This window comes from Haemaphysalis longicornis, unplaced genomic scaffold (assembly GCF_048455015.1).
Source record: "Haemaphysalis longicornis isolate Haplotype H1 unplaced genomic scaffold, Haemaphysalis longicornis Haplotype H1 scaffold_10, whole genome shotgun sequence".
In the NCBI taxonomy this organism is placed as follows: Eukaryota; Metazoa; Arthropoda; class Arachnida; order Ixodida; family Ixodidae; genus Haemaphysalis; species Haemaphysalis longicornis.
The window spans coordinates 119,200,260-119,222,277 of record NW_027526204.1 but is presented as its reverse complement, the minus strand read 5'-3'; the positions used below and the strand labels follow the sequence as shown (position 1 = coordinate 119,222,277).

Genomic DNA, 22,018 nt, shown 5'->3' with positions numbered 1-22,018 from the left:
TAGACTTTCATTAAATGCATCCTGAAGCTCTCTCTGCCATTGCCCTGCCATTGCTATGACGTCCTATAAAAACGTTTGTTAATGTGATCGGTACTGGAGGACATGGCATATCAGAAGAGTGCGCATTTCTCCCCGTAGTTGAATGCACAGTGCAATATGAATTCAAATTGAATAGCACTGTATGGAAACGTCGAATATTTTGAAAGTTTGAAAATGCACATAGCTCAATGAACAACAAATTGCTGGAGCTATGTTGAATGAAAATGCCAGTTCCACTAGTCCCAAGCATCGATCTCATCCGTCTACCCTACACTTCGCATAATGCTTTCTTGTGAGCGGCCTGTTTATATTTGTATCACAGCATGTTGCAAGTGGTGATCTTTGTATTTATTGGGTGGTGGCTGTAATATAGCACGTTTATCCACAGAGGAAGGCTCAGGCACACTACTACGTTACGCTTTAACAAACTTAATGTGGAGCGGAATGAGGGAAAGGGCACAGCATTTAAAAATAAGAGAAAATAAAGGTAGAAAGGGAGGAAGAGAGCTTAGAGGAAGTGGCAGAGATGTTTCCAGGAAGTATCGTAGAACAGATAGTAAGCGCGATTCACAACTTTGATTTGCTCTGGACAAGCTGAAAACTTGGACTTCACTTGCCTCCCCTATCCAAGGTAGCACGATAAGTATCAGGCCCAGCTTGCATTCCAAGAAAACACAAACACCTCCATGTGGTGTACGGATAAGCCACTAACTACACTCCATATAATACAGTGTAAGGTGTGTGTACCTCCGATGCATCATGGGTTCCAATGAGCTGGGAATGCTAAAGGGGTGACCGGTACAAATAAAAATGTTTCAGTAAAATAGAAATATTCACACTGGCTGTGAAAACAAGGTTTTTATTCTCTGAGGCTACAGCCAGAAACACATGCAAAGAGCGTTTCTTTGGGGCTAAACAGAAAGGAATAAAAAAAAGCGGCCTTTTCCAGTCTCGAATCGAAGGCAGTGATTCTACTCAAACTAGCTCCAATTTTTTCTCCGACATTTCAGCGGTTAAATGTGTACGCAGGAAAGCCCTTCACGCCAAGGCCAGATATCTTGAAGATGGACCCGGCGAGCGGTTCTGCTTGAAGCCGCTCCGTGGGCAGCCCTTTCCAGGCCGAAGTGACGTACAGCTCGTCGTAGTTCTCCCCGCCAAAGCAGCATGACGTTGTCCTAGACACGGGCAGGGAAATGGTCCGAAGCAACTTGCCTGCAGAGATGCCGCATAAAGGAAGAATGTTACAGCAAGGATGAAAGGGCCATAACAGGACGAAAAAAATAATCCCTCACGTACTTTGAAGGTGAATTCTGGTGATTACTTAACAACTTCTTACTACTACACCGTAATTGCGTCTTTTAAGTGCAAAGCACTTTGGGCGCTAGCCTTGTCGTCGTAGCTCGCTCGCTGGACCCAAGTAGAGCCACATGGCGTTCAGTCGCAGCGGCTGTCGTTGCGGTGTAACCCAGAGTATGGTCCCTAGAAATATATGCTAGTCTGCCGTCCGCGCGCTTTCTCTATGGGAAGGCGTGTCCGCGCCGCTGATGCAAGCACAGCGCTGCGCAGAGGGCGCTACGAGCAATCGGAGCGCCCGAGCGGCCGGAGCGAGAGCGGCCGTAGGCCGGCCTTTGCCCGGCGCTACTGCCGCGGAGCGTGAACGCGCATCGGGGTTTGTCGGCCACTTAGAGCGATGAAATCGAATGGTACGAGGTCAATCAGCTCACAATTGAAGGTACGATAGTACTATAAGACCTTTTAGTTTCACGCCCCGAGTTTTTCGCGAATTGGGCTACGGAGCCTCTTTGCGGCCGCTGAATTTCGCGAATGAGACCGAAGGATGAAACCGCAGCAACCAGTGCAGCCGTTTCACTACCTTTTCATGTCTCACTGATGGCCTATGTCACCTCGACAAAGCACTGCAGGAAAGCCAACTGTCTCTGACGATGGTGATGTTTGTGAGTAAAGTGAGAGCAAAAAAAAAAAAAAAAAACTCTTCCCGTGGTTAGAATCGAAGCTGGCTCATCGCGTTATGAAGCCGACGTCTATCGCATTGCGCAATTCGAACATGGTCAAAGCAGTTTGGGTTTGGAGAGGAGTGCATGGACGTGCACATGTAATTAGTCAGGAAAATTATTCACTCCTCCACTCCGCAACAATGGTTGAACACGAAGCTTTCTTCGCGTGAAATCAAACGGCAAAGGGTCGATGTCAAATATGGCGCGATCATAAGTCCAAAATGCGTGCGAGTCAAAGTTAAAGCTCAATGATTCAAAGTCAAAACTCAGACGACAAGGAATCGCTCACAAGAAAGCTTCGCGTTCAACCATCAATCTTCAGACAGTGAGATCCCGTTCAAAAAGAGGTCCCTGCGGCACCAGAAGCTGCGTTTGTTCCACATCGAAACTACCGGGTCATTCCCGAACGTCATTATTGACGGTGACAAGCACGCAGCCGGCTGGTAGACTGACAAGAAGAAAAGCGAAAGCTTGAGTAAAATGTTGTGACAGCAAAAACTTGTTCCTATATACTTTGGGCAGAGTGCGGGGGGAGGGGGGATAAAGCAAGGTATATATGGTCATGACAGTATAAATAAACCTCAATATTTTTACTCCTTGGTTTCAAACAGCCGCGATTATAATGATTGGCCATAACACAAATATTCTCCCGTTTTGCTTTCCTCGCGTTCGTCTCGCAATTCACTCCGAGTGTGTGGGTGATCAAAAAGAACCTGTGCAATGAGGAATGCAAGTGAAGTTACTGATTTGCAGCCGGGTGTTATTAAAAATCAGTTTCACATACCCAATGCTGGCGAATGTTTCAAATCGTGGTATTCACGAAAATTACAGGCACGCCAAAGAGGTTTGATAGTACCCAAATTTTTGAAAATTTCGAGGTAAGCGTAGTGTTGGGTTAAGCGAAATGCGAAAAATGTATGGCCAGATCACTGGAATAAGAGCTAGTGCTGGTAACAAACGCTCCAATGCACAGGGACGCTTCCGGAATACAGGCAAAATAATTTGCAGAAAAAACTTTTTTTTTTTTTCGGTATTGCGGAAAAAAAACTGCGTGATGCTCGCCTGTTTCGCCTTCGCATCTGGTCCCGAAAAAGTGTTCTCAAGCTTCTCAATGCCGCATCAACTGTTGGTCACCAACGCCATATTCTATCTTGCTGTGAAGCAGGCAAAGCATATGTTTTTCTTGTTCCTGCCATTTTTGGCACTTCTTGAGACACGTCGTCGTCCACATGATCAGAATCGTCTTCCCCAGCTATATCAACGATGTAGGCGTCGGGCAGCACTACGATGACGGGACATCGGCCGCGCACAGTGCGTACCCCGCGCAAATTTGCCGTTCGCGACGGTGTTCGGCGCGTAATGGGAGCTAAGCCTTAACCGAGAGCTTGTCAGCTGCCTGCAGCGGATGTTGCATTGCGTCCTCTTTGTCAACATTTCGGGATATCCGTGGTCCCCAAAAAGTGGTTTCGAGACAAAGGGTGGAAAATGTCGCCTATGGCAGGTATATGCACGGCAAAAAAAGGTTTCCACTTAACCGATATCGATATATCCATGCAGCGAAATGTAGGCGAAAAGGCAGCGAACGTCGCCCGGCGGCGGCTCCGCCGCCGGCGTCGAAAATACGGCTGTTCGTCGGCGATCTACGCGAGCTAGATGTCGAACGCGCGGCGGCGAACGCGACCGGAAGCGGCAAACTGCATTTTGAGGGCGCAGCCAATCACAGCCTCGTACTTCGTTGTACTTCCTGTCCTGTCTTCCATCGGCGGCGTTCGCCGGGTCACGTTGCATGGAGGTTGGGGCGGACGAAAACTGAGCGGCGCGTCAAACCACGGCGTCCGCCGCGCCAAGTTCGCCGAGAAACTTCGCTGCATGGAGGTATGGAGAAATCACTGTATCTGATGACTGAAGGTGATAAAACTTCGTATGCATGTGCACACCTCTCGTTTTTTTTTTTCGGCATTTACGTTTAACAGATTCCCAGTTGACTTCCCAGCTGCTTTATTTACATACACGTACAGGGGACAACGTCCTGGGGAAATTTCAAAGAAAGACGGTTCCAAACAGCCATACAAAAAAGCGGAGCGCCGACACACCGCACACACATTTTCACGCACTGACTAATCCATCGGTTAACAACGGCGGGGGTACTCACAAAGAACGGTTGTTTGCTTGGTAATCTGAAGTCCCGCATGATGTCTCCAAGCTGGAACACCGTGCCGTGCCGGCAGTGTTCCCGAAGCCCCCGAGTATGTGTCGAAATCGGTTCGACACATACTCGAGGGCTAGCGTAGCGACACGATTCCGCGGTTTTTACAAGGCTCGATACTTCATAATACGCGAAAACGTACTCCTGTCACTGCACGCTTCGGTTAAAACTCTTCGTGCTGGTTAGAACCAACTTATTTGGTAAATCTGGTTTGTCGACAGAAACGGATAGGATTCGAAAAGGGTAGTCAAAATGGGCTGAACCCGCCCAGAAATAGGGCAGAACTACGAAGGCAGCAGCGGCACGGCAGAGCGCCGTCCGCCGCTGCCCATCGCGCCCGCCGGCCACCGCGCTCCGATTGACTGCAGCGCCGCCGCTGCATGCATCACGGAGGAGCCCCCTTCACGGCCGGTGGACGGCAGACTAGCACATATTTCTAGGGACCATACCCAGAGGCTTCGAAAGCCAAGCGGTTTATATAGTCATAAGCATTCGAAACTCGTGAATCACTGGCGCTTGTCCTACATCTCCCCGTTGTTTAGCGCCAAGAAAACTGTAGGTACATTTGAGGCAAAATATGCCAATTAACCGGCAACGCCCGCATTCATTTAGTTAGAAACACTCGTTGAATTGGTTTTTACGAAAAAAATATGAAAAAAAGTGGCAGTGCAACGCCGGCACGTGCGGGAGTAAAAGCAAGCACAAAAAGAACAGAACTCCCGCTGGCGTAGCTTCAGGCAGGGGGCGCGCGAGCACTGCTAAGGCGGGAAATTTGAATTGCATTGGGTGGTAGCAGCGAGCGGATAACGCCGCTACAGCTCATTGTGGCGAATCACTGCTCTGCACTTCTGACAGTTTTCACATTGACTGGAAAGGCGTAAATTTTTTAAATCATGGTTTGTCTCATCTTTGCCCCGCCACCATGTAAAAATATTTTATCTGTGATACGCATTTTGTTGTTGTTGGAATGACAACTCACCCGTTTCTGGGTCGATATTGATCACCCTTCCGGCATCCCAACACGCCAGCCATAACTTGCCATTGGAGTCAACTGTCATCCCGTCAGGTAAACCGCAGTCTTTGTATTCGTCCCTTACGTTGAAGTCTATGAATACCTGCTTGTTAGCTGCATGATAGAAAGGGGGATGGCCTTAATTTCCCAGCAATGTGCTCTTCGCACAGGGAAGGTTATTCATTCATTCAAGAATTTCTACAGACTGTGATCAGATCACTGACTGAAATTTTCGCAGTCAAGCTTAATTTCTATCCTCTACACAAAAAGAGCCTGGCTAGAATTTTATGGTTTAGTGATCATGGACAACCCAGATATGTTAGATAGTATTGGGCTGGTACAAAAAAGCATGTATTTTTTTTTAAATATCGACATATGATCTCGAAAGGTCCAGCCAAAGGTCCGAATGCCCAGATCCTAAATAAAAAAAAGGGTAATTGGTACATCGAAATACAGGTGTTTTGTGTACTCAAAATGCTGATGATAATAGCTCGGCACAGGTACCAGGGTAGGAATTAACGTTCTCATAGATGGAAGCGGGGTCATCAAAGGTCAAGGCATAGACACAGCACACCAGACACCATGAACCATTCAATGGTCACCATCTGAATGCACCTTCAACAGTTGCAACAAACAAAAAACTATGAAGCGCTCAGTACTACTTACAGAGTGTTCCGCTGGCAGCGTCGAAGCCGAACGAATAGACAATCCGGCTGTAGGAGTCGACGAAGAACATGCTCCGGTTGTCTGGCGACCACGTCATCCCGTTGGATATGCTGACCTTGGTAACATGACTCCTCACCTCCAGAGTGACCGAATCGACGCTGAACAGTGAGCCGTTCTCCTTCTGCAAGATGTTGTCTCCATCCATCTGGCTGAGCGTGCCTTGAACAAACAATTAAGATACCGAGATTTCTGTGCATACCTCCAATGTGTTTGAAAGGTAGGTAGCAGTGCAGGGACTAAGCCTGTTTTCGACTCGCCTGAATTGCCAACGTAAAAGATACTTTTGACATTCTGCATTTCAGATTATTACCGCCAGTATATCCCTCGCGTTCTGCCTTGCTCGCCATCATCTAGGCTCTCCGCAACACTAGTTCAGACGCCCTCCTCAAAGATCATTCATTGATTGATTGATTGTAGGGTTTAACGCGCCGACGCAACGCAGGCGATGAGGCGCGCCGTAGTGGAGGGCTCCAGATTAATTTTGACCACCTGGGGATCTTTAACGTGCGCCGAAATCTCGTACACACGGGCGTTTTTGCTTTTCGCCTCCATCAGAAAAGCGGCCGCCGCGGCCGGGAATCGAACCCTCAGCAGCGCAACGCCTTAACCACTGAGCCACCGCGGCGGGTGCCTCCTCAAAGATCAGTTCACTAGACATTTATTTTGTTACTGGGTCTTGTAAAAAGTTTCACAAGAGTCGCAGACTCTTGGAATATTTAATATAAAACATCAAATCTAAGTCGCCCTTACGGCTTTTGTATTACGCTTTCTGAAAAAAAATCACGCCGTATCCACGGAATGAATGATGGTAAGTGGGGCGAAGCTCGAGAGGGGGAGATCATCGGTAACCGTAACTCTCCCGTGAAAGTTCGCCCATTACATCATTAAGAAAGACGTAAGACTGTGTGCGTACATTGTACAAATCAACTTTTATTTTCGGAGTCAATGCTCCCAGGCCCAGACCTGGTGAAAGACCCCGCGCCATCGAGGACTAACCCGGAGCTCTACCACAATTTGTCACGTAGGATGGGACACAACGGTAAAGAAAGAACTTTTATTTAGGGCGAACTTGTGCCCGAACAAGACGAGAGGAAACGAGCAAAGGTCCTTGCGTCTCGTTCGATCTCCGAGAACGACTGCCTGCGTTCGTGGCGTGATCTCTTGCGTGATCTCCCCCTCGCAGTGCACGTGCGCTCGCGCCTCCGTTGGTGAACACAGACAAGCTCGCGCTCCCGGTGCCGAGTTTGCGCTGCCGGTTGCAGCCGGTTCTTGCGCGTGCAACGCGGCCCACTTTGCGACATCTCCGAAAGCATGCGGCGGTCACGTACCACGAGACACAAGGGGTGGACAGACCGATGGCTTTAGGAGCTTCGCCCCTAAAAAGAGTATCAGTTTAGAATCGATTAAACAGGGTACATATGTCGTTAACCTCAACAATTTGCACCAAGAGTACGCGCATTTGAGTGGGCGACCATGTTATAAAAAATTCTGTGCGAACAGAGATATGCTGGAGCGGGTTCTTGCTTGGCCACTCTTTGGTGATGTCAAGTTCAGCTGACTACTCCAGAACTAAATGTTTGGTTGGCTTAAAATGCTAAATTTTTGCGCGAAATCTTCATTAACACGCAGCTTACCTGCCCAGAGGCGACCAGCAACGTCACACTTGCCATCGTTGAAACCGTTCATTGGTTTGTCGGCATCCACTTCCGCCAAACGCGTGGTCTCAGACGTCGTCCAATCAAAGCTTCGAACTTCCCTGTTCAACGTGATCACATTCAGGTTGGGATTGGATGCGTATGGAACGACAAGTGTCACAACGCCCTCTGGAACAGAATACAAAAAAGGTGAAAGCAAACAAGTGTAAAGCGGATGCTGTAATGCGGCGGTTCTCCACTATGAGTGTGCCGCGGACCCCTTTCAGGTTCGGAAAAGGGAAGGGCTACCACATGATGAACTATGTTGATCGTGTCGTAATGTCAATTAAACAACTTGCAATCGCAGCTAACCTCACCCAGAGACTTATTTAATGCCCTCCTTTTAGGGGCGAAGTTCCTTGGGGGCTGGGGCTCTTGGCATCTCCTGTCGTCGTCGGAATCGTCGTTGTAATCGTTGTTTCATGTAGTCACTGTACTAAAACACCGGGAAGCTCACTTACACCTCGCGCTAGAACATAACGCGTGCTAAAAAACAGTCGTTCAAAACAGACACTCGTTCAAGCCTCACGCCGGAGCGTTGCGTAACGTGTGCTAAACAAACACCGGGACACTCTTTTACGCCTCGCGCTAGAGAGGTTCGGGCTTCAAAGACAAGTGACTTTTACAGCAAAGTTGTATACGCCTCGAGCGCGGCCTGTAGGGGCGCCACTGAAATCCCCCTAGCGGCCCGTTTCGAAAGCAGGCGCGGGAGTCGGCGTCCCGCTCCCCAGTGCCGCAGCTGCTTTTGCGGCACCTCCACGACTGAGATTTACCGTGTGCGGGCGTTTGAAATCCATGTTTATGTGGAGCAGTCACTCTGTTCGCAAATGAGGTGTGTTTTCGAGAGTGTAAATGTTTCTGACGCGATCTTAGTGTGGCATATTCGGTCTGTATAAGCGCCAGGTTTGTCACAGGCCAGCGTCGCGGAACCGGCGTGTGATGGAGCCGATTGTAGTTACACTGACCTGAATTTACTAGCAGTGTCTCTGTAACCACCGGTTCCTCAGATGTTCATGCTACGGCTATACGGTATATGATTTAAATTGGTTTTGTGAGCTTACATATAATCAGCGGGGCACTCATACCTGACAGCACGCCAGTTAACGTTTGCCAATATTATACTTCAGATATTGATCACCACCATTTAAAAGCCAGTCTGTGTTAATTTCTGGAATATTCAACAAAAGTACGATGGACAATGCATAATTATACTCGGGAATCAGCACACGGCAAAGTCTTGTTGTCGTGAGGTGAGCGCCCGCAAGCATTCATCTGCTCCTCTGCGAGCAGCGCGGAGACGGGCTTAGAATAGAATCCGCGTCCGCGACTAATGCTTCTTCGAAATATCGTCATATGGCACAGGGAGCCTGCAGAATAAAGCAGAAACTGAAATCAGAGGACCTTATCACATACCACTCTCTTCCAACGACACCTTTCATCACTTGTTGAACAGCCTACCCTGTATACTTCCAAAAATGCGGCCGCCGTATGATCAGCTGTTCGTTGAAGTAGAAAAACAAAAGGAGAGTAAACGCGAGATTTTTGTGTGCGTGTGTGTGTGTGTGTGTGCGTGTGCGTGATTACTAAAACGTTCATTGCTTGATTCCGCTCCGTATTTGTAGACGGCGTCCCCCTCCTCCTCCCCCCCCCCCCCCCCAACGATGTCTCGCGAAATAGCAGTGCATTTCGCGAATAGTTGGTCTAGTGAACCCTACCTGGCTTAATTTTCGATAAACGTCTTTAGCATGTCAGAAGCTGCACTGTTTCTTTTTTTTAATTTCTGTTAGAGAATTATGTTTCTTAATTCCGCACTTGCACAGCATTTATTTTTCCGTGGTTTCATTAACTTGCCTTGGTGTGTGGGCACATATTTAACGACGCACAGCTAGGCTTGGAATATACTTAAAATTTTCGCATGGTTTGTATGCTTATAAAACGCATAAGTTATTGTCCGGGATTGGGTAATCACATCCCCGAAACATATTTTTCTGCGACTTATATATTCGAAACGAAGCCGCATTCGTTGTCGACGCTGCAAAATGAAGCCAACCTTTCATTGTGCCAGTATCAGGTCTAAACGAGGCGACAGTAGAATTCATTTGTGCCTGATGTTTTGGGGGTGACAGGGGTGATATGTTGCTACCGTCGCCGACGCCCGGAAGAGCGCCGACGAAGCGCACAGCACCGCGTCCACCGCGTCTCCGGGTAGCTCTTGCAGGCGATCGCGTATTCTACGAAGACACAGCTGCTTTTTAAGTGACCTAAACGTACTCTTTGACTATAGACGTCACATAACAAGTTTTTTTCAGGGCGCGGAAAGGCGAAAAGCAGCGAAACAGAACCTAAACACTGCACGCGGCCCTATCAGCCACGCAGCGCAAATCCCGTCAACGCCGCGGAGAAGCGGCGGCAGGCGGCGCAGCGATGGCGAAGCTCGAGGCGTATACTCTACCCCCCAACGGTGTCATCTCCGTTGGCAAAAACGCCAAGGCGCCAAGAATACACTTACATTGCATGATTTGCCCCTCTCCGGGTTTCACACAAGTGGAGATGTTTTTTATGTCTCTTATGCATATGCGTGCAATGCTGTCAAACAATTTGTCTTGCAGCTAAAAGTCACCGAGCCTTTTGTGTGTCTGTCTCTACCGCATAGCTCGTGTGTCGTGCAAATAGCCAACGTTAGAACATTGGCTACATGGAGAGATTAAACGTAGAAGCCATGTAACGAAGCCGCCTTTCTGCATTCACAGTTTTTAAATTTAGCACAAAGGAGAAATGAATGAGGCATGGGGGGGGGGGGGGGGGGAGAGGACTGGGGGAGGACGTCGCGGACCCCTGAAGTGCCCTCGGGGTCCCCAGGGGTCCCCGGAACCACATTTGCGGACCACTGCTGTCGTATGCTTCGTGCAATATGTGCCAGTTGTCATACGGCATCCTGGAATGATAATCGCATCTGCTGCGGCCTGAAGTACAACTATCATTGCTGAAACTCACGTGTTATGTGAAATTTTGCTGGGGATCAACACCGAAAGAAAGAGTTGGGGTGTAAGGACGCCCAGAGCGCAGACCATTTGCAAGTAACAGCCCTTAATAAAAACTTAACAGTGCTTAACAGTCTTTACCATAAAGGAGTACTGACGCAAAATTTTGAAGGCGAGATAACTTCGGATATAGATTGGTGGGAACAAACTTACATCACCTGCAAAATATCAGCGGCAAATACAGACTAGAACAAAATCAATTTTAAAGTGTGCGAAACGCGACTGAGCAGCTAGCGGAGGACTTCGCGCAATCCACGTTCCCTGGATGTGAACTAAATAAACAACATCCAAACACGTCCCGAGTTAGCGTTGGCCGCTTCCGCACTACCGGCGTTTCTCGCCGGCTCGCCGCTCCGATCGTTGGCGGCGTAGGCGCCGGGATTTCGTTGGCTCCTCGGGCAGCTGGCCGCGACGAAAGTTCTACAGTGATTCCGGGCGCTCTGTATATTTTTACTGCTTTTTATTACACTGGGTGCGAAAACGCACCGGGAACACGAAAAGCGCGCTCAGCGAGCCGCACGTACGGTCGCTGCGTAGGCGGCGGCCATGGCCGCGAAGTGGCGTAGGCCGGCGCAGGTTTAGCTTGTTACCGCTGCGCTAAATGGGACTCAAGTCCCGAACAAGGCAGCACATACGAGAAAGGAGTTAATGACACGATGTCGAGTTGCGTTAGAAAATAGTCATCTGCACCGCTTACGAGAGCGGCAATGGAATACCCGCCGCAGTGTTAAGCCTAACACATCTGTAGGCAGACCTGCACGCCTGGCAGACCGGCCGGCTGCTCCCAGCGCGCGTCTCCCCACCCACTGTCTCGAGCGTCGCGCGTCGTTCTCTAGCCACAGAGTATTTCTTTCTCTATGCTCTATCTGCGGCAGCAATTTGCACTCGCGGCGCTTGCATCACGCCCACGGTCACTTTTTAATTAAGTGGCTGACGAGATCGGTACAGGCATTAGCAGAAACTGCTGCCGACACAGAATCGACAGTGCTACGGCAGCTCTGCTGTGTGATATCCGTCCGACAGTCACGTGGGCAGCTTTGTTTATACCAAATCCAGCCTTCCGCGGAACCCGCTGAAACCAAAACTGCGACTGGCCGCATTAAAACGTCTTTAATTAAACAACCATCGCGCTCTGAAGGAAATAAAATTTCTGCACTTGATAAAAAGGTAATTATCGCGAAAAAAATCAAGATCCAAAATTTTTGTGTCTGTTCCATTAACGAAAGTCCCGATTTAACGAAGATATCCTGAATCCCCTCAGACGCCAAAGAGTTCAATGCTTTGACTAACTCGAAATAACGAAACCATGACCCGTCCTGGTTTAACGAACTTTTCTGAAAAATGTGACTCAAAAGGTGTTACTGTTGGCCTATTTTGTGAAGAGCACCTCAAAATTGATTCATGGCGCACCAAAGTGACATTGCGGGACACCTTTGTCCCGCTTTTACGAAACTGCGGGGCGGAGAACGGGGGGTGTAAAGCAAACAAAGATCACGGACCTTTTTTGGTGGGAAACAATTTTTTAGTTCCCCGTGGGCTGTTCCTGTTCACGTAACAATTTTCGTGGTCTCCTTTCACACGCGAGGGTTGCAATTTTATTTTCGGAGCATTTATTCTTCGCAATTACCACGCCGCATAAGCTTGCTGGATGCGGGATGCGGCTGTGTATTATCGAATGTACCGTATTAGCTTACCAAGAAATGCCTGACTCGATTTACCGAAGTTCTCGATTTAATGAAACAATTCACGACTCCCATCAACTTCGTTAAATCGAGTTTTCGCTGCTGTAACAAAATCTCCTTCAAAACTCGTATTTAGTTTTTTTCAGCATAACCAAGCCTTCCAGTGGACACTCGAGCTTATTATGAGGCTCGTTTAAGACATATATTCGGCCCGTAGAAGTCAGCAACTTCTTCGAAGAGTATTTATTTGCGCTGTTGCATCGACATTACAACGGTGAATTGTTCGGAAATTAGTGATATTAATTGTTAGGCCGCGGTGGCGCCACTTTTCTAGTGGAAGCGGAAAGCAATTGCCGCGATTGGATTGGATTTATTGTGCCTGCAGTTGAAGTCCAAGTTACCACTTCAGACCTGGCCAGTGTCGTCCTCGCTGTCGCCACCAGTGTTAGAGGCCTCCCGCCCGTTGCCGAGCTGCGAAGACTCCTGCTTGGCCAATGCCACGATGACCCGCTGGACGGCCTCGAGTTGGAGGTCTTGGTTGTCTGATCGCTTCGCCTCTTCAAAGGCGGGCGGAAGTCTTCCTGATGTGGAATCTTCTGGGAAGTTGAGACAGTCCCAGGCGATGTGCTCGAGAGTCGCGGCGGCTTTGCGACACACCCTGCATGTACCGCCGGGGTATGCATTCAGGAAAATCTTGTGCATGAAAGCCGCGCTCATCACCCTTCTTGTTTGGAGCTGCCTGTATATGACTGCCTGCTCCCTGCTCAGCCCTTTACAGGGCGTGGGAGCGCGCGTCTGGCGAGCCGATAGGCCTTGGTGATCTCTTTGAAGCTAGCCATTCTGTCTCTTGTGCTGAACCACAAGTAATCACCGCTCGACCCGGCGCGGTGTATACTGCTCGTCGTGCTGGCCGCTACTCTGATGCTCCCCCCGGCATCGACGACAACCACGGCGAACCCTCTTCTGCTCGCATATTCGGCAGCATCGACGAACCGGATGCCCGCGTCGCCGGCATGTAGGTACGCCAGCGCCTTGGCCCTCGCCTTGCGTCTGCCTTCATTGTATTCGAGATGCACATTACGCGGGATCGCGTCCACGCGGATTTTGCTCCTGATCTCGTCCGGGACGGGCGTCTTGGCCCATTGTTGTTCGTGGTATCGGATTCCCAGCTTCTTCAGGATCCTCCTGGCCTGGTCATAGAGAGCCTCTCCAGCTGGGCGATCCTCTGGGCCTCGGCGATTTCGTCGAGGGTGTTGTGGATGCCCACAGTGTACAACCTCTCCGTGCTGGTGGACTCGGGAACTCCGATGACCGTCTCGTATACCCTCCGGATGACTGCTTAGAGCTTGTTCTTTTCGTCCCTCTTCCACGTGTGGTAGGCGACCACGTATGTGATGTGGATCAGGACTAAAGAGTGCACGAGCCTCGCGAGGTTCTCCTCGCGAAGTCCCCTCCGTCTGTTTGTCACTCTTCTCATTATTCTGATGGCGTTGGCCGCCTTGCCGACGACCCGTGTCAGCGTTTTCCCGTTGCCCGTGTGTTCGAGATTTCGGCGCACGTTAAATATCCCCAGGAGGTCAAAATTAATCCGGAGCCCTTCACGGCAGCATCGGCCTGTTAAACACTACGATCGATCGATCGATCGATCGATCGATCAATCAATCAATCAATCAATCAATCAATCAATCAATCAATCAATCAATCAATCAATCAATCAATCAATCAATCAATCAATCAATCAATCAATCAATCAGTTAGTCAGTCAATCAATCAATCAATCAATCAATCAATCAATCAATCAACCAATCAATCAATCAATCAATCAATCAATCAATCAATCAATCAATCAATCAATCAATCAATAATTGGGAACAGTGATGGGGCGCTACGTTACAAAAAAGCTACCCAGATGGGCCGAAAACAGGGAATATTCGATCCAGGTGTCCGCTGCCAGGTATTCCCACTTCAGGGGGTGCCGTCTGTGAGACCTGTCCAGCATACACACATGCCTACATGCAAAGTGGGAGATGATCCTAGGAGGTGTGTCGTGATCTTCAGTGCAACGCTGCGTGACTTTTTCAAACATCGGGAAAGGATTTAGCGATGTCACAAAAAGTGCGGCAACGCATTCTCCACATTGCATGCCAGCCAATTTGTTTGTGAGCTGTCCACACAAAGGTTGTTAGCAGACGCTTGACACAGCTGTGGACAGGTATCAGATGGTCGTTCAGAGCACTGAGGACACCTTAATATCATGCCGTACGTACTGCACTGTGCATTATGCGTTGTTTCTGAGTAAAGGCTACGCTGGGCATATCAGTCGTTCGCTGTGTGGGTTGAGTACTGGTAAGCTAATTGCAGTATGCGTGGGTACACGTACCCGCGTATACGTACCAGGTCAACACTGCCAGGAGCATACCTCAGTTCAGTAAGCACACGACATAGAACCAGCTCTCCAGGACACTTGCACGGGACGCACGAAGTGTACACAGGTCATCTGTAGACCGCAAAGGGTCACAGGTGGGGCTTTAAAAGTGATGCCTCGGCAGCTTCGTTGAAGCACATTTGTGCCACCAGGTTCATTATCGAGTCACTTTGTGGAGTCGCATCACCATTGCAACTTCTTGGGGGCGGACACCTCGTAGTCCGTACACCGCACATGCCGCAGTTGACCCACGTTGTGGGGTCCTGTCACTGTCGTTCGATCGCAGTGCGCTTTCACTGGAAATGACACGGTACAGGTGTACGCTGCTCGGGCTGGCTGCAGCTAAATTTACTACGCACTTTCCTTAGAAATGGAACGGTGCTCCCCTGCGTCTCTCGGGAAAGCTGTCTACCACTCGCTCCTTTGCCGTGCACTTTCTGTGTTCAAAGCTTACTGCTGTCCGTTGCTTGTGACAGCTGCCACTCTCCTTCGCAGTCTGCGCTATACCTTTGAAAAACTCCCACCTCCCCTCGCGGGAACCCCTGTGTAGATGCGACGCATAGGGGGTTCCGTTGTTGTTTCCGTTAGGTTGATTCTCCCATCGCGTGAAACGTGCCGTGAACCCCCTGCCGCGGCTATGACGCAGCGTGGCGCGGCTATGACGCAACACAACCCAACACAAGCCACTTTAATCCAATCCAATCCAAATCCAATCCAAGCCAAGCCAAGCCAAGCCAAGCCAATCGAATCCAATCCAATGCCCATCGCGAGAGAGTGTTCGCTATCGGAGAGGAGGGGGTGAGCGGCGGAGAGCGCAGCTGGCGCGGCGAGGAGAATGGGGGAGGGGAGGACAATACCGACGACGACGACGTCGTCGCCGGAGGGACAAGGCGAGTGAATCAGATGCTCTGCATCTAAAATGGCACGGCTCCGTTACACGTCGCCTCGCTGCCGTTTCACGACGCTAAACGCGAGGCTACCGCTTTGGCCCCCTCTCTCTACTGCGTGCCAACCTTTGCGCAAGCCAGTTATAAAGTTGAATATACGGGAGGATTCCGATAGAGGTAGGTCGATTTTACAAATGGGCCACTTATGCATGCGCGTAAGCGCCAAACATGGAGCACGGATAATAGTCCTATTTGTGTGCTCGAGAATCACAGTAATAATTCGAAAGTCTCCGTTATTGAAAGCGTCCAGCAGATTGGCTCCTTCAAGGTAGTGGACGGTATCGCACTTTATTCGGGGAATCAGAACCGCTTGCTCGGGTCGCCTGACGCTTTTGGGGTAACTGGCCTTCCCCAGATTGTGCACTCGAGGCAGGGGCCTACGACGAGGGTCAGGCGCTATTTTATTTTTTGCCGAAGCAGTCAGTTCTATCGATGGAGGAAAGCCCAATCAAATACAATGTGACCTCTCAACAGCATCATCATAAACAGCTACGCTGTAGAAAAATCGTGACCTAAAACTGGCTGTCACGTCTCAGAACAAGCTATGGGAGCTGCCGTTATCTTATCTGCTGGCAGACGGCGCGTGAAGGCTAGGAGTGGCTCTCAGAAACTGTTCTGATAACGTCCCGAACGATCTGAGTTTGATATATGCAGCATCGAGTGCGTTAACAAGTTGACAAGAAATGATGATGCACAGGGGGCGAAACGGTCTGGTGGCATCAAACCATCCATGTGAAGCCAGTTTGCAACCAGATTTGACTTATTTCGCACTCAGGACAACATAGCACATATGTCCTTGGCTGGCAACAGTTATTTTCCAAGTAAGGATTTAGTGGGGACTTTGGTAAAGCTACCTTAAATTTTTTTTCTTTTATATTGTAAGGAAAATCATTGTTTCTTTGCAAAAACGTACCCCCAAAACTAAACATCCGCTCAACGATGGTAGAACGGAAAAGCCACTACTCCTTCATCGATGACGAGTAATAGCTTTCATTGTGTTGGCTGAACAATGAAATTCGAAAACCAATTCCTGAAAAAGAAAAAAAAGAACACTACTGTTGCTAAGTGCATGTTTCGCGCACACGTGTGGCTTTTGGGCCACCTTTCACAGGTAATTACAGAAGCTATATTTTTAGGAATGAACACAGTAAAGATAGCTTTTATTCTCACTCAGGTAATACTGAAAGTAAACGGCTGTGTGCAGCATCACGTTCATTCCGCGACGTTCCAGGCAAGTTGGACGCCATTTCTTTTGATGTCATCAGAGGGCGTTGTTTCGGACAAATTACACAACGCTTCTACAGCGTTCTACGAACATGCCATGCAGTGTTAAATTTCAGGAAAAAGCTTGCTGGTCAACGTCGCAGTGATAAAATGTTTCCACTACACTCCCAAAAGGACGCTATTGTGGAAAATTGCGGGACCTCGTAACCCTTAGGTATTGGTCTTTTTCATTCTTATTAGGCTCGCGTCCGCGCATTTATCGTACCAAAAAGACGCACATTCTCTTCTTTTTACATAAATTATTATACAAACGCCAATAATATTACAGAAAATCTGCAAAATTTACTTTCTTTGCACGGTATGCACTGGAAAATTTCAATTTAGATGTATTCCTTGGCCAGTTTAAAGTATCCTAGCGCATAAGGAACTTTTTTATATGTACCTCTATATTTTTAGTATTATAACTTTGACCTTCAGCAAACAAGGCCATAGACCGGAGAGATATGGAGTTTTTTTCACAAAAATCCAAACACCAACAAAACGAAACATACTGAAATCTTGGTAATCGCCTACCACACTCTCCGGAATTTTCCAGCTTGTTCAAGTTAACGAATTTTACTCGCTAATTTTGAGAATGAAAAAGAAAGTAAGTTCTGAGAGCTTATCACTTGGGAAGACGAAAGCACAGTTAGACTTCCTGTTGATCTGCTGTTGAACTTTCTATTGAACTTAGTGGCCGTACCCCTCACCACTTGAGCGGCCCCCTTTCGACAGCACCCTCTGAAGCTCCGCTCCGCTAGCTCGCCATCGCGAAGACCCTCCTGTTGGTCCCCGTCTCAAAGCGGCTCGTATCACACGTGCGGCAGAAGCCCCTCCACCAACGCACGTTCAAATTTTCTGTGCGGCTCTGCACACCTCACAACAATTTTCTACACCTCACGCGTTCCATGAAAACACCGTTGGCAAGTATCACAGTCAAATCCGTGTCGTGATGGATCGGACCAATATGAACCCACACAACCCAAAGCAGATATATAGCGGTGCACAAATGTTCCCGCCATCGAGCCAAAAATTCGCGATGCATGAAAACTCCCCAACCCGTAACACCCCTGCAACAAATTTACAAAAACCTACTCAAATGCACCGCAGAGGTGTCTTGCGTGGTCACGTCCAGCCGGCAGATGTCCCCGACAGGGGGGTCCACGTAGAGCAGGGTCTTGGAACTGGCATCCCAGTGAGGGCCCTCGGCGAGGTTGGATCGCCGTATCGAAGCCACGGACACCGACATAACTGCTTATTCGCACCAAGTACAAGACGAGACACGGAGAGCGGAGAAGGCCGTCGTTTACCGCCCGGTAAAAAAGCGCCGCCGAGTGCTCCTATCTTGCGCCCTGTCGTGCTCTCCATTGTGGCGTGCCTCTGTCGCAGTGCCGCTGTTGTGCGTTTCATCTGCACTCTCTTTAGTTCCGTTCAGTACAATGGAAGTTGGCGGCCTGGACAGCTGCACTTGGCAGACTATTTCAACAAGACCGAGGTGGTAATAAGCACGAGGCGTGCACTTAAAAGATACCGCGAATGCTTTGCCTTTTGTTAATCAAATTTTATTACAAGTTGAAACGGGATCACTCGATATTGCATCTATGCTGAAAGCACGAGAGGATACAAGCGTAGCCTGACCACACCTGGTTAAACCAAGCAGCCAGCGATCCCAGTTCCACCCCAGAGCGGGAAAGGAAACCTTCTAAAGGGAGCGATGCTTGCGCGTTCTGTGAAATCGACCCCTCAGGTCATGGTAATATAATCCCCCCAGTATGACAAGATTAAATAACTAGTAAAGGGCAAGTAATTTTTCCAAGGCAAACTACGCTCTAAATTTGAAGCCAAGCGGCGAAGGTTAATTCTGCCTCTAATTTCTCATCCGGGTTTTGCAGTGCTTCTAAGAACCTTTGTTGGCTTTTTAAAAGCGATTACATGACGTATGAACAGACGTAGCCTTGCCTGCGCTGAAGGAAACATCGCGATAGCGTACTCTGCGCTTCTCTCTCCAGTCAGATTAGGCCGTTAAGGGGGAGACGAAAGGAGTGCTTCCCAGATAAACGAAGATTCCGGGCTTCATATCTATATACTCTACCTCTTTCGACGTCGTTCTCTAGTCAACTTGACGCGCTGCCACTTCAATGGCACACTTCTGCAATTCTACGAAATGCGTTTCCGTGTCCGCACGTCGCCGATACTCTAGGCTCCTATTTCAGCAGCCCTGCTTTAATTGCGAGGGCATAATAAGCTGCACTGACGGCGTCTTATTTATCGGAACTGCATGCCATAGTTAGGTCCAGGCAGGAGGGACAACAAAACAACAACAAAAAGCGCTCTCCGCCGCTCACCCCCTCTCCTCTCCGATACCGAACACTCTCTCGCGAGGGGCATTGGATTGGATTCGATTGGATTGGCTTGGCTTGGATTGGATTTGGATTGGATTAAAGTGGATTTTGTTGCGTCATAGCCGCGGCAGACGCACTGGCGCCGGCGCGTCCCCTCACCGTTATGCGCGCTATAAAACGCGGCGCCTGCGCCGCTCCGCTCCATCGTTCCAGCGCCGTTCCTCCGCTGTCCAACGCTGCAACGTGAACCCCCTAGGCGTCGCATCTACACAGGGGTTCCCGCGAGGGGAGGTGGGAGTTTTTTGTGCTTGCTTTTCCTCCCGCACGTGCCGGTGCTACACTGCCACTTTTTCTCGCTTACTATCGTAAAAACCAACCCAACGAGCCTTCCTAACTAAATGAATGCGGGCACTGCCAGTGATTTACGTATATTTTGCCTCAGATGTACCTACAGTTTTCTTTGCGCTAAACAACGGGGAGATGTATGACAAGTGCCAGCGGTTCACGAGTTTCGAGTGCTTTTGACTGTATAAACCGCTTGGCTTTCGAAGCCTCTCCATGACAACAGCCACTACGACGGAATGCCATGGGGCTCTACTTGGGCCTAGTGAATGAGCTAAGACGATAAGGCGAGCTCCTAAAGTGCTCTGCACTTAAAATCTTTTGTGCGAATTTGTAAGTTATCTGATGAGCATAGAGCAGTAAATTTTCGCTGAGGTACTTAGCAACCCGCTAATCTATGCACTGAGTGTGTTGGTCGACTACATTCTGCAAGCATTTAAGATTGCAAAAAAAAGTTGAAAAAGGTGTTGCGCGATCCTTTTAAGGTACAGTTGTCCCAATGGCAAGGAGATAATGTGCTCCATGAGCACCCTGCTGTTGCCCCTCACCGCACGTCTCCGGTGCTATGCGGGAAAGCCTGTCGTCACTAGCGGAATATGTTTTGCAGCAGTCGATCACAGGCACACAAAACGGCAATACATCCACGCCTAACCTGTTCACACTCGTAAAGAATATACTTTTGTGTCTTTTTGGCAGGGCATTTCTCATCATTGACAAGTCATAATTGCATCTACCTGAAGTTTTTGAAACAACGGTCCCTTTCTTGTTTTCAAACTTCAAAATACTTTTAAAATGTTTGGAGAAGTTTCTGGATAGTGCCACTCAGTTCGAAGCTAAATTTAGTGTAGCTTTACTCGAGCCAATATTCAAAAGTTTGAATATTCGCACATTCTTATCAACTAGGAAATCCTGTGATTGCACAGTGACTAGTAAAATTAGTTTCAAGCGATGCATCAAAAAACTGCTTCGATTATTGCATTCACCAGGGTTTATAGTATCGGAAAAAATAAAGATTACTGTTTTATGACTAAGACTGTTTTGTCTATTGTTCCTTCAAAAATGACTCATTATCTGTAATTATCATGGTAACTAATTGACTTACTCGAAAAATAATGGCATATTTGAAGCCACTGGAAAAAAAGTAGCAAGACTGACAAGTTTCACAGAGTTTACTTAAAAATTAAAAGAAATTGTTTTAAGAGCCATATTTCCCCTTAAATAAGGTTGTTCTCTTTGCCTACTAAGTTCTTTATCAAACCCCGTACAGCTTTTCTGGACGTTCGCGTCTTGCTCACGACAGTGCCTACCAACTTGTCGTTGCAGCGAAATTGCGGAACAAGAGGCGGAGCACCTTCTGGCCAACGGCGACACAGACAACGACGGCAAGCTCTCCATCCAGGACATTGTCGACCACCACGAACTGTTTGTCGGAAGCGAAGCCACCGATTATGGTGAACACCTGCACAACACGAGCAGGTTCAACGACGAGCTCTAGACATCGTGCATCGTCTTCCAACCGGTGTCTCTTCTTACCACGTGGGGTGCGAGTGCTTCTGCGCGAGTTGTGGACGTGGGGAAATGAACCAGGGTGCATTTGTACGTGTGGAACAACTCTTTGTGTTTTTGTTTCGTGAACTTGTGTTTCCTGTGTGTGTGTGTTTATGTGTATAGATTCAATGCTTAGCATTTATTTATCTTTACCTTTGAAGGTGGCGAGAACTTAAGTCCTTTTTTTATTGCTTTCGAACAAGAATAAAAAATGAATCTCCGACACTGTCTTCTGAGTGTGCTGCATTTTTTGTGTGGGTGATAATGTTGGCATATTTTGCTCCCGTAATTATAAGTCGGGTCTGGGGATCATGAATTGCTCACCATGGCAGCTCAATGGCCAACATGGGCAGCAAAACGCAGCATCACAGGTGGCATTCCTAGCTTGTTCTTTTTTTTTTATGGATGCATAAAATTAAAATGTCAATGTGTAAACGATTGCTATGCTCATTAAAGATTGCCAGGCAATATACACTAATCAATAACCCTCCAACACAGCGTAGTTTGTGGCTCAGTTTTAGCTTTGGTGCAGAAAGCTGCAATTTGTTTTCTTCACGAATTAAGAAATACCTCAAATTAAGTAAGAATAGTAGGTGTTGAGAAGACGTGTTAACACAGTCTAGACATAGATCACGCGGGAGTGAGCCAGTGTGGATGCGACATTAAGCATGAGTAGGCAAGCAAGCAACTGGCCCTGCAGAAATGGCAGTCACAGAATGAATTCAGCTGGTGCAAG

The 22,018-nt window shown here is 48.5% G+C and overlaps 2 protein-coding genes across 2 annotated transcripts in view; one reads left to right on the top strand and one right to left on the bottom strand.

The window, feature by feature from the left end:
- Positions 1-21,512, top strand: part of LOC144159183 (reticulocalbin-2) — a 52,807-nt gene extending 31,295 nt beyond the window's left edge. The window contains exon 6 of the mRNA XM_077690514.1: positions 21,058-21,512. Coding sequence (XP_077546640.1) covers positions 21,058-21,229 — 172 coding nt within the window. The 3' untranslated portion in view covers positions 21,230-21,512. The remainder of the gene's footprint in view (positions 1-21,057) is intronic.
- Positions 878-19,336, bottom strand: LOC144159184 (regucalcin-like). The gene is made up of 5 exons (XM_077690515.1): positions 18,146-19,336; positions 7,633-7,821; positions 5,939-6,157; positions 5,240-5,386; positions 878-1,251 (listed from the first exon to the last, which is right to left on the bottom strand). Exons 1-5 carry the CDS (start codon positions 18,297-18,299, stop codon positions 1,046-1,048), a joined length of 915 nt encoding a protein of 304 aa, XP_077546641.1. The 5' UTR covers positions 18,300-19,336; the 3' UTR covers positions 878-1,045.
- Positions 21,513-22,018: the final 506 nt, after the last annotated feature.

Bases quoted from the DNA above. Each gene is read 5' to 3' on its own strand.
- LOC144159184 (XM_077690515.1), bottom strand. From the start codon at position 18,299: ATGTCGGTGTCCGTGGCTTCGATACGGCGATCCAACCTCGCCGAGGGC. The intron at 6,158-7,632 runs GTAAGCTGCGTG...TGTTTGTTCAAG, and splicing joins TGCTGGTCGCCTCTGGGCAG to GCACGCTCAGCCAGATGGAT. The intron at 5,387-5,938 runs GTAAGTAGTACT...TCTATCATGCAG, and splicing joins CGCTGCCAGCGGAACACTCT to CTAACAAGCAGGTATTCATA.